This window comes from Meriones unguiculatus, chromosome 7, assembly GCF_030254825.1.
Source record: "Meriones unguiculatus strain TT.TT164.6M chromosome 7, Bangor_MerUng_6.1, whole genome shotgun sequence".
In the NCBI taxonomy this organism is placed as follows: Eukaryota; Metazoa; Chordata; class Mammalia; order Rodentia; family Muridae; genus Meriones; species Meriones unguiculatus.
In genome coordinates this window covers 62,292,987-62,310,773 of record NC_083355.1, presented here as the reverse complement: position 1 = coordinate 62,310,773, position 17,787 = coordinate 62,292,987, and the positions used below count along the sequence as shown (strand labels likewise).

The 17,787-nt window shown below is 37.8% G+C and overlaps 1 protein-coding gene across 10 annotated transcripts in view; it reads right to left on the bottom strand.

Annotated features, from left to right (window-relative positions):
• The window catches only part of Mipol1 (mirror-image polydactyly 1), a 303,874-nt gene that overhangs the window by 210,312 nt on the left and 75,775 nt on the right, over window positions 1-17,787 (bottom strand). For 8 of the 10 annotated variants that reach the window (XM_060387531.1, XM_060387532.1, XM_060387533.1 and 5 more), the window contains 3 exons: window positions 16,638-16,767; window positions 6,453-6,486; window positions 6,023-6,193 (listed from right to left, as the gene is read on the bottom strand). In XM_060387531.1, coding sequence (XP_060243514.1) covers window positions 6,023-6,193; window positions 6,453-6,486; window positions 16,638-16,767 — 335 coding nt within the window. The remainder of the gene's footprint in view (window positions 1-6,022; window positions 6,194-6,452; window positions 6,487-16,637; window positions 16,768-17,787) is intronic. The other 2 variants (XM_060387537.1, XM_060387538.1) reach the window with 2 other exon arrangements.

Genomic DNA, 17,787 nt, shown 5'->3' with positions numbered 1-17,787 from the left:
ATTCTTTGTGACAATGCGGTTGTTCTGATTATACTTTATTCTACTAAGTACCGCCTGGTTCATTTGTCTAATCCCATATATCAACCCCCATTCCCATGCCATATTTACTCAAGGTCTGGGCTTTTAGCTAACAACTAAGGTACAAACTGGGGTCCAATTAATGAAAACCAACGAAGAATTTTCTACAAACTACAAATATTAAGCAAAGCCCATTTAGGTCCATTTCATACACATATATTTTAACACACAAAACTGGTTAATTCATGAGAATAAGACTTCCATGATTTCCTTGTTTTTCATTGTTGAGTAATATTCCATTGTATAGATCTACCACAATTTCTGATTCCATTCTTCAGTTGAGGGGCATCTGGGTTGTTTCCAGGTTCTGGCTATTACCAATAAAGCTGCTACAAACATGGTTGAGCAAATGTCCTTATTGTGTACTTGAACATCTTTTGGATATATGCCTAGGAGTGGTATAACTGGATCTTGAGGAAGCACTTTTCCTAGTTGTCTGAGAAAGCGCCAGACTGATTTCCAGAGTGGTTGTACAAGTTTACATTCCCACCAGCAGTGGAGGAGGGTTCCCCTTTCTCCACAACCTCTCCAGCAAGACTTCCTTCACTAAAAGTTACAGAATCTGAAGTCCAAGATTAGGAAGCAGCATCTTTTTAGCTTCTGCTGAGCATCTTTCATTGGGTCTAAGAAAGGTGGAAAAATAACGAACAGTAGTACTTGTGCGAGAGAGAATGGAAGATAGTACTGAAGAAGCCAAACTTGGTTGAATCTCATCTCCTAGCAGCTTCCCTAGTGTGGAGATACTTAACCCACTCTTATAGGATAGCACTAATCTTTCTATGAGGCCTCATCTTTAACACAGTATCCATTGAGTCCCTTACCAACATCACCACATTGAGGAACTAAGTCTCAGCTTGAGATGACCATCAAATGAGAGCAAAGCCTAAGTTTCTGGATGCCAAAGTTAATTCTGTAAGTAAAAACTAACCTAAACTAACCTAATTTTTCCAGATACCCAAGGTAAAAACTGAGCTCCTACTATTAAAGCTTAAAATCTCCAACAGATATTTTGATTCTGTTGTTCCTTATTTAAGTCTAACATGGACCCAGCTGTGTCTGTTAGCACAATTAGCAAACTACTAAGGAAATAATCAATAATATGGATATTTGAATATATATGGAACAATTTATCCATGAATTCTTTAAACTTATAAAATTGAATACACTTAGGAGTAAATAAAAAGTTAAAAAATAGATGTCTACTTTACAAGTTTAGTTTAATGACATCTAACACATTCACTTGTGGATCTTAAGATCAAAAACAGCGAGTGGGCCGGCACACAGCTTTACTTTCAGCAGAGGCAGAAGAATCTATGTCACTTTAAGGCCAGACTGCACTACACTGCAAGTTCAGTGAGAGCTATGCAGTAAACGCTTCTCTTAAAAAAAAAAAAAAAATTTCTCCTAATTCCAACCATTCCCTTGTTTTTTAATAGATGAGTAGTATTCCATTGCGTAGATGTAGCACAATTTTTGTATCCATTCCTCCGTTGAAGGACATCTAGGTTGTTTCCTGATTCTGGCTATTATGAATAAAGCTGCTATAAACATAGTTGAGCAAATGTTCTTATTGAATGGTGGGACATCTTTTGGGTATATGTCCAGGAGTGGTATAGCTGCATCTTGAGGTTGTGCTATTCCCAATTTTCTGAAAAAGTGCCAGACTTATTTCCAAAGTGGTTGTACAACTTTGCACTCCCACTAGCAATGGAGGAGGGTTCCCCTTTCTCCACATTCTCTCCAGCATGTATTGTTTTTATCTTATCCATTCTGATAGGTGTAAGATGGAATCTCAGAGTTGTGATCTGCATTTCCCTAGTGAGGTAACCCAGAAACAGAAAGACAGGCCTGATATACACTCACCAATAAGGCGATATTAGCCGTATAATATAGGACAGCCATCTACAGAGCTAAAGAGGCTCAACACCAAGGACGACCCTACAAAGGCGGCTTACATCTCATTCAGAATGGCAAAGAGGATAGATAACCAGAAGCACTGGAAGAGAGGAACAGGATGGGAGTCTACTATAGAGGGTCCTCTGAAAGGCTCCACCCAGCAAGGGATGGAAGCAGATGCTGAGACTCAGGGTCAAACTTGGGGCAAAGCGCAGGGAGTCTTATGGAGGAAGAAAGCGATGGGATTAGAGGGACATGGAGGGGACAGGAGCCCCACAAGGAGATCAACAATACTAAAAGATCTGAGCCCAGGGGTCCTGCAGAGACTGATGCACCAACTGAGGACCATGCATGGAGAGGACCTTGACGCCTTCTCAGAAGCTGATTGGCAGCTCAGCCTCCGTGTGGATCTGAGTGAGGGGATCAGGGCCTGACTCTATCATGAACTCAGTTGACTGCTCTCTGATCCCTTGCCCCTGACGATGCAGCCTTGCCAATCCACAGAGGAAGAGGATCCAGGCAGTCTTGCTGAGACTTAACAAACTATGGGCGGATGGCAATAGTGGAGAACTTCTTCTTTCAATGGATTAGGGGAAGGGGCTGAAGGGAAGATGAAGAGATGGTGGGTCTCAGGGAGTTGAGAGAAGGTGTCAACTAGGATATATAATGAATAAATTGTGAAATAAAATAAAAAAAATAAAACGTCTCTAGCCCTTTCCCACCCTGAGAGTTTATAGACCCTAGGTATGGAGAGCAGTTGAGGAATTAAACTTAGACTGTGTAGAGAAGTTTTGCAGCTGTGCAGGACTGGCATGAGATCGTTGGAGGAATAGCGTTTTAAAGTCTTAGGATGAGAGGAGACAGACATTAGAATACAGGATCTCTGAGAAATAGATTCCATATGACCAATATGCTCTCAGCTCAAGAGATTTCACCAAAGTACAAGAGTGAAATTCAAGTAGACCAAGATATACTTCCAGCCACCACAGAGAGCATAGCATCTTGGATAAAGAGAAACTGAATTAGTGAAAAACATTTAATGAATTAGAAAACGTAATTAAGCAGTATTTGCGAACAAGACAGAAGTTATATGAACTAAAAGTGAAGTAGAGAGGTGGTCTTTAAATGGAGGCACACAGTAAAGAAAATGTAAAGCAGTGGTTCTCAACCATCCTAATGCTGCGACCCTTTAAGACAGTTTCTCGTGACAGAGAGCACTCACCATCGGGAAGGTGGAAGGCGGAAACCAGCTCCATCTTTAAGGCATAGCATTCCGCAGCTCTCTACAGTTCCCCCTTTTTGTTTTAGACGCATCAGGCAAGAGTAGAGGTCTGATCTCTGATATTAGAAATAAATTGGGACTTTGTACAGATGTTCATTTAGGTGTCATCCACCCAAAGAGCATCAGACCCGGCCGATACCTTTTTCTCAGAGGCGGGACCTGGGGCATCAACCCGCATGCAATCAGACATGCTCTTCTCTGGGTCCAAAGTGGCTGACCCTGAGTGCAGTGCTTAGCCTCGCATCCTCGTGAGTGCTCTCTGTCACGAACAACTCCACATTTGGCTAAGGCCGAGGATCTGGCTTGCTTCCATGTATGTGGACCTATCTGCATTGACCCCGTGGCACGCCTGGGTTGGCTACCCAGAGGCTATTTAAACTGTGGGCTGGCTTTCCCCGGGGTCCGAGGATTGTTCAATGTTCCTGAATAAACTGCATTGAAAAAAAAAAAAAGAATACTTATACTGGAAAAAAAAAAAAAAAGACAGTTTCTCAATTTTATGGTGACAGCCCCACCATAAGATTATTTTCATTGCTACTTCATAACTGTGATTTTGCCATTGTGAACTGGAATATAAATGTCTGTGTTTTATGATGGTCTTAGTTGACCCCTGTGAAAGGTCGTTCAACCCTCAAAGGGATTGTGACCTATGGGTTGAGAACCACTAAGGCAATGGGAAAAGGTGGAGGACACACAGGTCAAATGCAACGAGACTGACACATGATGAAACAGCTAGGAACTTGCAAAGCTCCCTTTCTGAATGAAGCTGAGAGGTGTATCTAAAGAGAAGGAATTAAAACATTATGGTGTTACTAAAAGGTAAAAGAAATTGCAAAGCAATAAGAACCTATTTATTTACAGTGGTCATGAGCTAACTTGCTTGGAAAAATATAGTATAAGCAAAAATTCAGTTCAGTTTTCATATTTGTATGAATTCCCCTTGAAAACGAAAAGGATTAAGCAGGGTTTCAGTGTACTTGGTGAGTAAGACAAAATAAGAGAAAAGGAAACATGCTAACACTGAGCTATTTCTCCAGAAACATGGCTGCAAAGCACAAGGTGCTGAGAAATAAAGTGGGAGAGTGCTCAGCTCTAAGCACATCATTTATGCCATCTCTATGAGGCTAGGGTACACTGTGGAACAGGGAGCACAAAGAACTTAAGAGTCAGAAACCACTAGAACAGCTGTGAGATATCTTCTTGGTAAGACATAGCTTTTCCAATCAGAAACTCACAGCAGTTGTGGATGACTGCACTAGTTTAAACAAAAATGGTCTTTTCAACAACCACACATGAGGAACAGGGACACAGTGAGCCCTACCCCTCACTGTGGAACTATTGACTACTGACACATTAAGAGAAAATAAAATATTGTGACCCCAACAACACATTCCAATGTGTATTTCCCAATCCATTTGTAACACAGATAACTCTGGTTAAACTAAATCTCTCTGTCTTTGTCTCTCTCTGTCTGTCTCTTGTCTCTTTCACACATACAAAGTCATGAATCTGGGAAAGTAATTGGTAGTGGGCAGTGAAGCAGGGATTGAAGAGAGATAAGAGTAAATGAAGACAGTACTCAAAATACATTATATACATGTCTAAAAGTTAAATAACAAAATTAGCTGATAAAGAGGAGAGAACTGGAGTAATATGAAATTAGTGATAATAATGGTGAGCCATGGAAACTAAGATAGCTAAGGTGAGACACAGACATAAGTGATTTGAAATTAAAACAAGTTGAGAAGATCCATTGAAACAGGTACTACTGAAGTTGAAAATTTGGTGGAATCCAATTCCAGAGTAACTGAGCTACAAAGTTGGAGGCCATAAATGGAGATGCTTGAAATGGAGAATGAAATAAGAACAGGATATCACCACTGGGAAAATGGAACAACGAGTACACAGCACACATTAGGTAGAGGAAGTAAGAGGCTGCTATACTGGCAGGAGTAGAAGGAAGACCAAAATGGTTAATCAGATCCTAAAATAGTCACAAAGAGAAGCGTTCACTGAAGTCACAATATATACTGAGCAATATTTTCTTGTGCATAATTTCAAAGAAAGAGGGAAGGACAAAAACCAAAATACACTAAAAAGGAATCAGCAGAGAGGGCCAGTGGTATAACTGTTTTCGAGAATGTGAACTCCTCAGGAGAACTGTGATGGACTTAGTAGCCTCAGGGAAGGAATCAGAGCTGAGTAAGAACAGGAAGGTTTATGTATGTTCATAAAAGAATATGCTAATTTTTGACGCAAAATGTACGAACACAGGCACTGAGAATAAAATGAAAGAAAAAAAAAAAACATGTGAACAAACAACAAAAGCCCAAAAAGTCTTAGCACTTACAAACCTGCAATGCAAGCAAGAAAGGTAATATAAAAGTGGCTAATGAATGAAAGTGTATTTTATGGCAAGTTAACATTTTGTAAGACATTTTGTTTTACTAAGAAATTATTCACTAAAATTTACTTTTAACGAGGATGCATATTCATAAAAGTGGTGCAGAAATAAAAGTATTTTTATATATTGAAATATCCTGGTAACGACTATATACTGCAAACTAGTGTGAATTGGAGATCAAATAACAAAGTATATGGAGTGTGTGTGATGAAATATAACGAGGAAATGCATTTCTTTATATGACAACAAAACACTCAAAAAGGGAAATAAAGAAATCTGAGCAAAATTCACTATTTCAGGGTTTTAAATCAGAGAAGAAAACAAATGAGCACCTGTATGCTCTTCTGGGCACAAGCAGTTACCTGAGCTAACGCGGCATCCCGCTCTTCTATCACTGCAGTCATTTCTTCTGCAGTTATTCTCTTTTTACAGTCCTTGGTCTTGTAGATTCTATCCACAATTACAGCTCCATTCTTCTGAATAGCTATCCCAGTGTCTGCATTGTTTATTCTGTTCAGTAATTCCTGTAATGTCTACCAACACCATTATATGTTAGTCAGACATGAGGTTTTAATATATTTTATTTAATATAGGGTTTTAATTAATAGGCACATGTGAATTGTAAATTGACTGAGTGAAGTTATTGAATTTTCATATTGCAGCAAAGATGTACATTATTAGTGTGTCAATTCTTCTTTTCCCCACATCTTAGTTCTTGAAACCCACTCAATTGAACTTAAGCCTCTAAGATATAAGACTGACATCAAGAAATCTCCTCAGAGAATGGCTTACCATGTCATTTTCTTCAGGGTTAATATTTTCTAGCCTAGAAAAAAGGGACACAGAAAGCCTGATCAGTAGCATTTCTTTAGTGAGGCAAAATGAGTTCGCTTTTTAAATCTTTAGAACCTCAAGTAATTTCATTCGACTAGTCTTTAGAGTCAACCATGACACTGAACATATTAAAGTGGCACCTGCTCGACTCCATCTTTCAATAACGCTCTCTAGCTTCTGCTCTGACTTCAGACTGTTAAGTTATTAATGTTTACTGCTATATATGACTACAAGGATCAATTGTTCATATGTGTTTAGATGAAGAAAGTTCCCTAGTGATAGAAGCAGTCTTTCTCATCATATTTATTCCTGTTCTTTCAATTTCTATCAGAAACTATTTTCTTTCTTTTCTTGGATACTGTCAGTTGTAAAAACAAAGCAGGCATTTTTGTTACAAAGTTTAACTATACTCCCTCAAAAGCAATGACAAATAATTACACTAAATTAAATCTGAAGGTGTATTGCTGCATCTGTTATACAAACACACCAAATATACAGACTAAGCAAAATTGGACCATATTTTAGATGACTATTTTTTTCATGTTTATAATTTGTGGAATCACCCAATTGAAAGAGAAAGACAAATTTTCTCTCCATAAATGCATTTTCTGATAAGAATCATTTACTGAAATGCTTGTTATTTGGAAAAATTGAATAAATGCACTAATGGTAAAGACATTCTAAGTGATATATTACAGGAATCATAATTTAGGCAATGATTAATTCAAGTAAATTAAAAGATAAACTGTGATGAATATTAGTAAATGACAGAGGTTTATAAATAATTGTGATTATTTTTAAACTGTACTAAAAAGTTTACAGATTAATCTCCTTTCTTCTGAGACCCTACCCATAGTTGTTCTTCTGGGATCTAATATTTACCACAAAAAGGATAAAAGTAGAAAATAATAAAGACAATTGGCAACTATGCTACAGATTGTTCTAAATGTCACAACTAGGTAAAACAACTAAAATCATGGAAAAAGTAGCTATTTTTAAACACAGAAATTTAAGAGAAAAACCTGAGTGGAAAAATCTGTTTGTATACCCTGGCACACTAGGAGTCAATAGGAAGACCTAGTGACCCTAATTATACACAAAGAGCAGCTCTCAAGCATCTATTAGCTGCTTCAATTCACATCTCCAGAAGAACAAATATTCTTGTCTTTTACAGGCTAAATAAATAACATTTTCAAATGTACTGCTTAATGAAAGCATGTTTGACAAAAATTTGAAAGTAACCAAATGTTTTGTACCATTTCAAAAGCATAGGAGAAAAATACAATAGAAATTTTGTACTTATAGTCACAGTGAAAATACTCAAACCTTGGTAACATTTACTGGTTAGCTAAAAAAGTTTCAAATGGAATCCTGTGCTGCAAAATAGCTCAGTTATTAAACTGTTCCAGGTGAAATCAGACTGAGAGCTCCTCACTGCAGTTTATTTTTAAATAAATCAGTTTATTTAAAAATTTCATAACTACTAAGCATAAAATTAAAATGTGAATGGCTAGACGATATACATTTAAATCGGCAGACTGTTAGTAATGTTTAAAAGAGTTTGATAACTATGGCAATAAGCTTATATTTTGGCTTCAAAAATAGTATGAAATCAGATGAAAATAATAATATAGGTATGCCACCCAATTTGTATATCTGATATAATTAACAGAACACAAAGTACTTGGGATTTCTACATGTTTACAGCTGTTTGGGGGTGTTGCAATATGACATATTGTTACTTTAAGAAGAATGTCTTAAATTAAAAACTCATCACAGTTTAGAAACATTTGAGTTAACCAAGTTTAGTATTAAAATCCATATTAAAAACCATTTTTAAGTTAAAACTGATTCATATCAAAAGCTAAATAATTATCAAGTATGTGAACTTATCTCTCAGACATTAAAGAATTTGTGTGATCCGTCTTAATATCTACTGATTTTTAATTTGCTAGTAAATAAACTTGATCTGTATTTAGTGAATCTTGTGTGTTAGTTCTAACATGCTGAGAGAGGTGTTTTCATTCTCAACTGTGTTTTATTATTGTTGCTGTTATTAACTATAATTAACCTGAGTATGCTTGATATTCAAAATTTTGTATATGTTCACGGAAATGTAATATAAACTTAGAAAAAAAAGGCTGCTTTTTTCTCTTTTGCATATTAAGTCTTGCAGCGAATGTGCACAGACATCAAATGGTAATAACATCAATTAAACTAAATAAAACAGGAATTAGTAAAATTTTTTTGTTAGGAGGCAGATACTAAATATTTTCGGATTAGTTTATCTTCTTGGTCTTACCTCCTAAATCTTGCCTTTGTAGTAAGAAAACATATAAAGACAACAAGGCAAGTATAATGGTTGTGCCAGGATTGCAATGGTACTTTATTTGAAGATATAGTGACAGATTGGATGTATAACATAATTACACTCTCTTCCTGACATTGAGTATTGCAAAGTGAGATATTTTCATTGTTAATGCATTATAAGATGCAAGTCAATATATTTGACATAATATTCTAAACTAGATCATTCAAAATCTTGCTAAAGATGAAGTAAGAAATCAAAATTATTTCGAGAAAATCAAACTGAAGCCTTCAACAAATAAACTACGTACTGTATCACTTACTGTCACACCAAAATTAGATATCCTATCTTTTCAAAAGATGTATTTTAAAACTACATAAAATAGATAAGGCCTTCAGTTTTATATAAAAATAATTTTAGGTTAATAAAGTTTACAGAAGAATGTATAAACAATGTCTGGTTTAGTTAAAGATTTACAGTAATGGATATTATATAAAATATAGCCAATAGACAATAGATTATACCTCAATAATATAGGGCTTACAACTATAAAAAAAGAATCTTAACCACTTGTAAACTCAGAGTAATGCCTACTACAGTCTAACTTAACATAGTTATGATAATTAGTTAAGAATTTTGCTGAAGTAAATGTTCATGGGCTCAGGTTTCAATTGATTTCCTATACCATGCAAATTCTGACTGACAACTTTGCAATCTAAGTGAAAAACACATGCGTGAAATGTCACATTTCTAAAGTTTTCCCTTGATACATCAATATTACGTTTCTTTTTTTTCTTTTCTAAAAGTTAGGACAATAGTAAATAGCAAAACAATGACCTCAAATGATAGAGTCTGTGATCCAAAAACTACAAATAAAAACATTTGAGCCTAATAAAATATTCTGCAGATATAAACAAATTTACTTCAAAATATATTTATGTAGGGAAAAACACTAGAATAATTACACGATTCTGTAATAAAAGATAAGAGCTGAAAGGGTGACATGATTTTAAGACATAAAAGATTCAGACATAAAAACTATATAACACTGGCAAAAAATATATATACATATAAATGGGACAACACAATCAAGTCTACACAAACCCACATGCATATGACAAAACCTCTTGACAAAAGTACAATTAAAAAAAAAACACCACCACCAACAAAAATCCTGGTACAATAACGGGCTTCACAATCAATGGTAATGGAATGAGTACCAGCATATAGAAAGACAGCAATAACAAGAAGGAACACACCCTAAAATGGACTATATATTGTCATGGTTTGAAACTGAACTGTTTTCCATAAGCCTCACTGTAGTGATAATTTTCTGTTTCTTTAAAAAACACAGAAATGTTATGGGAATGTGATTTTTTTTAATTTTTTATTTAACTTTTATTAATTACACTTTATTCCTTTTGTATCCCCCCATAAGCCCCGCCCTCCTCCCCTCCCGGTCCCCCCTCCCCCCCTTTCTGTATGCATGCCTCTCCCCAAGTCCACTGATAGGGGAGGTCCTCCTCTCCTTCTTTCTGATTTTTTTTTTTTTTTTTTTTTTTTGTTCTTCTCAATGCAGTTTATTCAGGAACCTTGAACAATCATCTGACCCTGGGGAAAGCCAGCCCACAACTTAAATAGCCTCTGGATAGCCAACCCCAGCGTGCCTCGTGGGCAATGCAGATAGGTCCACATACATGGAAGCAAGCCAGATCCTCAGCCTTAGCCAAATGTGGAGTTGTTTGTGACAGAGAGCACTCACCATCGGGAAGGTGGAAGGCGGAAACCAGCTCCATCTTTAAGGCACAGCATTCCACAGCTCTCTACAGTTCCCCCTTTTGTTTTAGACGCATCAGGCAAGAGTAGAGGTCTGATCTCTGATATTAGAAATAAATTGGGACTTTGTACCGATGTTCATTTAGGTGTCATCCACCCAAAGAGCATCAGACCTGTCAGATACCTTTTTCTCAGAGGCGGGACCTGGGGCATCAACCCGCATGCAATCAGACATGCTCTTCTCTGGGTCAAAAGCGGCTGACCCTGAGTGCAGTGCTTAGCCTCACATCCTGAATGTAAGGTGTGGGATAGGAGGCTGCTTCAGATTGTCCACAGCAGCTGACTGCGATTTGCTCTAGCAGGGGCATGATTTTGCCAGCTGCAGATAGTTTCTGCAAGTCTATGGCATTTGAAATTCTGGGAGCTCCTAAAAAGGTATATAATTTGTGAGCTCCAAGAGGAGATGTGATGGCTGCTGTACCTCCTCCTGCTGCTGCTGGTGGTGGTTGTGGTTTGTCAAGTGGTCAATGGCAGAGAGAAAGAGGAAGTTGAATATCCTGTCATCGAAGATCAACCCTACCACAAGGAACTTGATGCCCCTAATCAGTGGTAAGTATTCTAATGATATTGACATACCTTTTTTCCTCTAACCTTTTTCTCCTACATAGCATTGGAGGGTGGGGTGGGGGCTGGAAGGGTGGAATAAGGGTAGAAAAGGGTGGTATATAAAAGAAATCAATGAAGTAGCCAAAAGGTCTGGCTAGTGTTTTGAGTGTTGATTCCTCCCACATGGATTGCAGCAGCTGTGGAACCTGTAGGTAGAGCCTTACTCAAGTAAGGCACTAGGAACAACTCCAAAGGCTATATTCAAGACCCTGTTCCTTGAACTTTTTGAGGCCTAATCTGCAGCAAAGTGACTGGCACTGTTAAATGCTCCTATGTTAAAGGTAGAGTTAGCCACTCTTTATCATCAAAGTACTGAAACCTAGTGAACCATGAGCCAAAATAAACTCTTGAATTCTTAAGTTGATTCTATCAAGCATGGTAGCCACAGAGACACAAGTCACTAATAGGGAACTCTGGTGCAAAGAAGTGGGTTTGTCACTATGATAAACTTGAGTAGTTTTTGGAACTACTTTCTGGGAGGATTATGCAAGAGCCTGAAGATATAAACTGCAGTGACTCAACAATGCCATTTAGTATTTAATGGGTGATTCTGGTAGGAATATAAAGATTATATAACTACGAGAAATGCATGCAGTGAAAGCTAAGCTTGTGAAATTTCAGGCTAGAACAGGATTCTACTGATTTGAACTATCAGCCATTTGTGTTACCACTGGATAAAGAATTTATGCCTGAGCAGATTCTGAAAATCTGAGCCAGGATAATTATTTGGTGATGAAAATATCAAGATAGCATAATACCCAGGCAATAGCATAGTCATTGCTGTCTACTTTTAGCTGGGTTTACTGCAAGAATCACGAACAAAAGGCAGAAGAATTGAAAAACACAATTTGGCTAGAAAGAGAATGCACATAGGGCAGGGGTAGGAGATGGTGGGGTAAAAGGTACCAAAAAGCAGATGAGACAAAGTAGCTAAAGTTATTAAACAGATTAGCACCTTTAGAAATATTGTGGACTTTCCACTGAAATAATAGGAAAGGCACTTCATAAAAAGATCGGTATCCAGAATGAGAGCCTCAGGGGTACCCTGCTTAGACTGAGCTTCCTAGAAAACTTGGGTCTCATTATAAAACCTTGACTTTCACTATACAGATCAGGCTGTCCTCAAATTCACAGATATTCACCTGAGACTCCAGGATTAAAGACATGCACCACCATGCCTGGGTCTAGGTAACTTTTGTTGGAGTTCAGCCATCCCATCAATCAGGGGGCTAACTGGGCTAGCAATAGAACCTGGTGTCTTCCACATGATACTGGTTTTACAAAAATTCAAAATGAGTTCTGAGATTCTTGAGTATTGTGGAGCTATGTCCTCAGAACTGAAACATTCCTTCCTTATGGGAGGCAGAGAAAACTTGGGAAGTCAATGAGATTTACTGGATTCATAGATCCTCTCCTTTAAACTTTAGAAACAGCACTGATTATTAGAGAAAGGAGATTCTCAGAGAAGCTAGGCACAAGCAAGATGTACACAAAGCTCTAGGAGTGTAACTTTCTTTTTTGGATTCATCTTTTTTATTATTTTTATATTAATTACAGTTTATTCACTTTGTATCCCAGCTGTAGCCTGCTTCCTCATTCCCTCCTAATCCCACCCTCCCTCTCTCCTTTACCTCCTCCCATGCCCAAATCCAAGTCCACTGATGGGGAGGTCCTCCTACCCTTCCATCTGACCCTAGCCTATCAGGTCTCATCAGTACTGGCTGCATCCTGCATCATCTTCCTCTGTGGCCTGGCAAGGCTGCTCCCCCCTCAGGGGAAGGTGATCAAAGAGGCAGCCACTGAGTTCATGTCAGAGACAGTCCCTGTTCCTATTACTAGGGAACACACTTGGATAATGAGCTGCCATTGGGTACATCTAAGCAGGAGTTCTAGAATATATCTATGAATGGTCCTTGGTTGGAGTATCAGTCTCAGAAAAGATCCCTGTGCCCAGATATTTTGGTTCTGTTGGTCTCCTTGTAGAGCTCCTGTCCTCTGCAGGTCTTACTATTTCCCACTTCTTTCATAAGATTCCCTGTACTCTGCTCAAAGTTTGGCTAAGACTGAGCATTTGCTTTGATACATGTGTAACTTTCAAAAGTCATTATCCATGCTGGGGCAGGCTTGTTAGTTATGTAGCTGTCTTTGAGTCACCATGGTTTTTTATGCTTATATTCATAACTAACACCAAGAAACTGATCGGTTCACTAAGCAAATGGATGGAACAGTTTCTTTGATTTGTAGCCAGGGCCCTACCGAGGGTGAATGGATATTTATGCACATTTCCTAGGAAAAGTTATGCAACCTAGAGGCTTGGATCAAGATTTCTGAGAAATCTTAAGAAGCTATGACATGTACCTACTTTCCATCTTTGCAATAAGGCTCTAAGGAGTTCAAATGAGAACCTATGTAGGTAAAGACCATTACTGTATGAACGCAGAATGTTGGGAGATTCCAAGAACATTAGATATCTGCAAAAGAAAGCTGCAGGCACTGAATGGGGACAGCCCATCAGAGGCATGTGTGTTGCTAGCTGCAGGACTACTGTGATGGTTAATACTGAGTGTGGACCTAACAGGATCTAGCATTACCTGAAAGATCTAGCATCATCTGGAAGGCTAACCTCTGTGAATGCTATAAGGTACTTTCAAGACAGGCATAAGTGAGGTGGTATGACCCAGCCTAAATGCACCCTGTTCCTGAGCATGAGGTCTCTGGCTGAATAAAAAGGAAAAGTTGAGGTGAACATCAGCATTTATCTTTTTTTATATGCAAACTGCCGATATCATGTGACCAGCTGTATTCTGCTCTTACTTTCTCTACCATAATAGACTATATCCTATCAAACGATAAGATCAAATAAAGTCTTCCATCTTCAAGTTACTTTTGACAGGCATTTCCTTCACAGCAATTAGTAAAGTAGCTAAAATAAGCATAAAGATAGGATCAAATGAAGCCCATTGCAATTCATACCATGAGACCATATGACCATATGAACTCTGAGCTTCAAAATTTAATGTTTGCCCAGCAAGGTATAAGTCTTACTTTTTCCAGTCTACTCTTGCCATTCCTCTGATCCTCCCTTTTGAAATGAGAATATTTATCCTCTGTGAACTGTAATTCTGTAATAAGTAACAACTTACATTATGGAGGCCCTAGTTTATATATGTGAGGAATCAGTAACTGAATTTCAGAGACCCTGTGTAGTTTGATCATTCCACAGGTAAACATCTGGGAAGCAACAAACCTAAGCCTCGAGGACACATCACTGGATCCCGAACCACTGCTCTTACTACACTTCCTCTCAAATAAAGCTGTATGTAGCAAATAATATGACTTCTATAAATTAATTTTATAGATAAACCAATATACCACAAAGTACCTATACTTGTAGATAACTGGGTTTATAATTTAAAGAGATAAACAAGAATAATGTTTTCTTATTTGTTAAAACTGTGATTGAGTATATAAAAAACTGCTCATCATTATTAGTAAATAGAGAAAACAAATGAAGCCCTCAATGAGATAAAATAATCCAAAATGAAAAAAAAAAAAACTGCAAGTGAGAATGCAGAAAAATGTGAGCTCATATATTATTGGTAGGAACATAATTCAAAACATCAATTATAGAGGACGGTAGTGAAGAATCTAAAAAAAATTAACTACGGCATGATCCAACCATTTTCAAATATATATAAACAAAAATGCAATCAATATACCAAAGATAACTACATTCCAAAGCCTATTGTGGAATAATTCACAATAGCCAAGATATATAATACCTGACGTATTTACTTGCAACTAAAAAGATAAAGAATATCATTCAGGCTGTTACTCAGTTTTCTGACACACTGACTAAATACTTCAGACAAGACAATCAATTGAGAAGAGGCTAAGGTATATTCTAGCCATAATATCAGAGATTTCAGGTAAAGGTCACACAGCTCTGTTGCTTTCAGGCTCCAGTGAGGTAGTCCTCGACAGCAATGAGCATGTGTAGGTGGGAACTGCTGACCCTGTGGTAACAAAGCATAGACAGCCTCCAGGTGGGTTCACTAGTAAGGGGAAAAAGGGGCTGTCTCTGACATGAACTCAGTGGATGGCTCTTTGATCACCTCCCTCCTGAGGGGGGAGAAGCCTTACCAGGCCACAGAGGAAGGCAATGCAGCCACTCCTGATGAGACCTGATGAGACCTGATAGGGTAGGATCAGATGGAAAGGGAGGAGGACCTTCCCTATCAGTGGACTGGGAGAGGGGCATGGGAGGGGGGAGGGAGGGAAGCTGGAACTAGGAGGAGATGAGGGGGGGCTACTGATGGGATAACAAGGTGAATAAATTGTAATAAGTAATAATAAAAAAGAAGCAAAGACAGAAAGGGGGAGTTGGGGTCCCAATGCTCCCTTTGGTGGCATATCACCTAGGGACCTAACCTTCTAGGGAGCCATAGCTCTGAAAGGTTTCACCACTTCCCACAGAGCCACAGGGTAGAAACCAATCCTTCAACACGTGGGTCGTTGGGAGGAGACAGTTAAGATCCAAAGAATATCACTGCCATAAAAAAATGGTCTGATCTCTAGCACCTATATATTGGAAGAAGAGAACCAATTCCTAAAAGTTGTCTTCTAGCCACTACTACACAGGTGTGGTAACACACACAATCCCATTCCTACTCCATACTTTCTACTATCCCTCCCACTTCAGTACAATAAATAAGTACTTTATACTTATTATTACTATAATACAGTTAACACAGTAATAAATTGTAAACATGTCAAAATTTTAATAGTACTTCTAAATTTCTAAATATGGTCTTATTTACCCAACAGACTCAACCAAGTTACCAAAAACTGCAGCCTTTTAAGACTCAATTGTATTGTATTATTAACATTTAAAATACAGCTAATAGTGTGCAAACATGACAGAACAGACACATATGAACTCACAGAAACTGTGGCCTGGACAGGTTCAGGTCAAACAGGGTTCCAGTGCTGAGAGGCTGAGAGGGGGAAGCAGACATGAGCTTCCATCCCTAACTATGGTACACAAGTAGGCAGAACCCCCATATATTAAAAAGCAAGCAAATAAACTTGGTATCAAGGGGAGGAAATGAGAAGAGTCACATGGGAAGGTTGGGTAAGAACACTGACAACCAAACTCTAAAGAAGTAACTATATTGACAATATTAATTTCATTTTTCTTTCTAAAAAATTGATTATCATTCCTGTCAAGCAAACTACAAGCATGTCTAAATTTTAGAAAACTATCATAGGAGTATAAATTGTCTTTATGCAATTACAAGAATCAGTAATGAATGTGCCAGCATAACCACCACATACAAATATATCCTTTACAATGTTCCTGATACCACACAGAATTTTAAAGGTATACCCACAGTTTTAATGACATTTCCATGTGCTTCATACGTTCAACTGCTTCATCTCTCTCCTCAAGGGCTAACTGCAGTCTGCACATAACAGCTTCATCACGTTCTCGCTGTGCAAAATACACTTCTTCAACCAAAGCTACAAAAAAAGAGGACTCAAAATCAATTAAGAAATAGAGGAGATATACATAAATATTGACTGTGGTATCCTCTATCACAATAAAAACTCAGAAATCAACCAAATGTCCATCAAAACCAACAGAAAAGGACACATTCAGGAAGAAATGCCACCTGCATTTGACACGAATTAACTATGGGATGCAGACAAACAGAAACCCAATAGCAAGTTACGAACTGGAGCAACTCCACCATGCACAACAGGACAGCGAACAATCACTGAGAGGGGACTGAGCAGTGCACATTTGCACAGGACAGGAAGCATCTCTGAAGCAGACTACCTATAAATGACATTCTTCATTGAGAACTGTGATGTTACCTGAAATTGACTTTTCTTAAGTATAATTTTGATACCTTGCAAGTATCTTTAAATATTACAAAATGTTAAGCAACCTGATCTTAGAGACCTAGAGAGCTGTCATAAATTTTATTTAAACAGACAAACCATAAACTTAAAAATATGTAAAATATTCTTTAATTTATAAAGTAGTAGGTTCATGTCATGTTTGTTATATATTGGTAAAGAAAAATACTGAGAAAAACCTACAAGCATCACTTTATTAAACCAGCATAAGTCCTAACTGCATTTCAAACATCTGTACTTACACCCACAGATAATTGTACTCCTCATCCCTCATCAAAAACTTTTCTGCTCCAAACAAGAGACCAACATAGAAAATGACAACCAATCAAAATGAAAAGTTGTGGATCCCAGTCTCAACAGTTAAACTACAGAACAAGTCCTACATCTAAGGCTGAGGGACCATGGTGAAGGAGGGACATGAGATCATGAAAGTCAGAGGAACAGGAAATTTGCTCTGAGATTGTATCTCCTGGTATTACCAAAAGCTACCCCCACCCAAATCTCACCAGCACGGCTGCCTAACCATGTCCTCCATTAATGAAGTTGAAGTAAAAAGACATTCTCATTTAAAAGGATGAACCCACAAACAGTAAATGCAACTACATGGAAGTGAGAAAA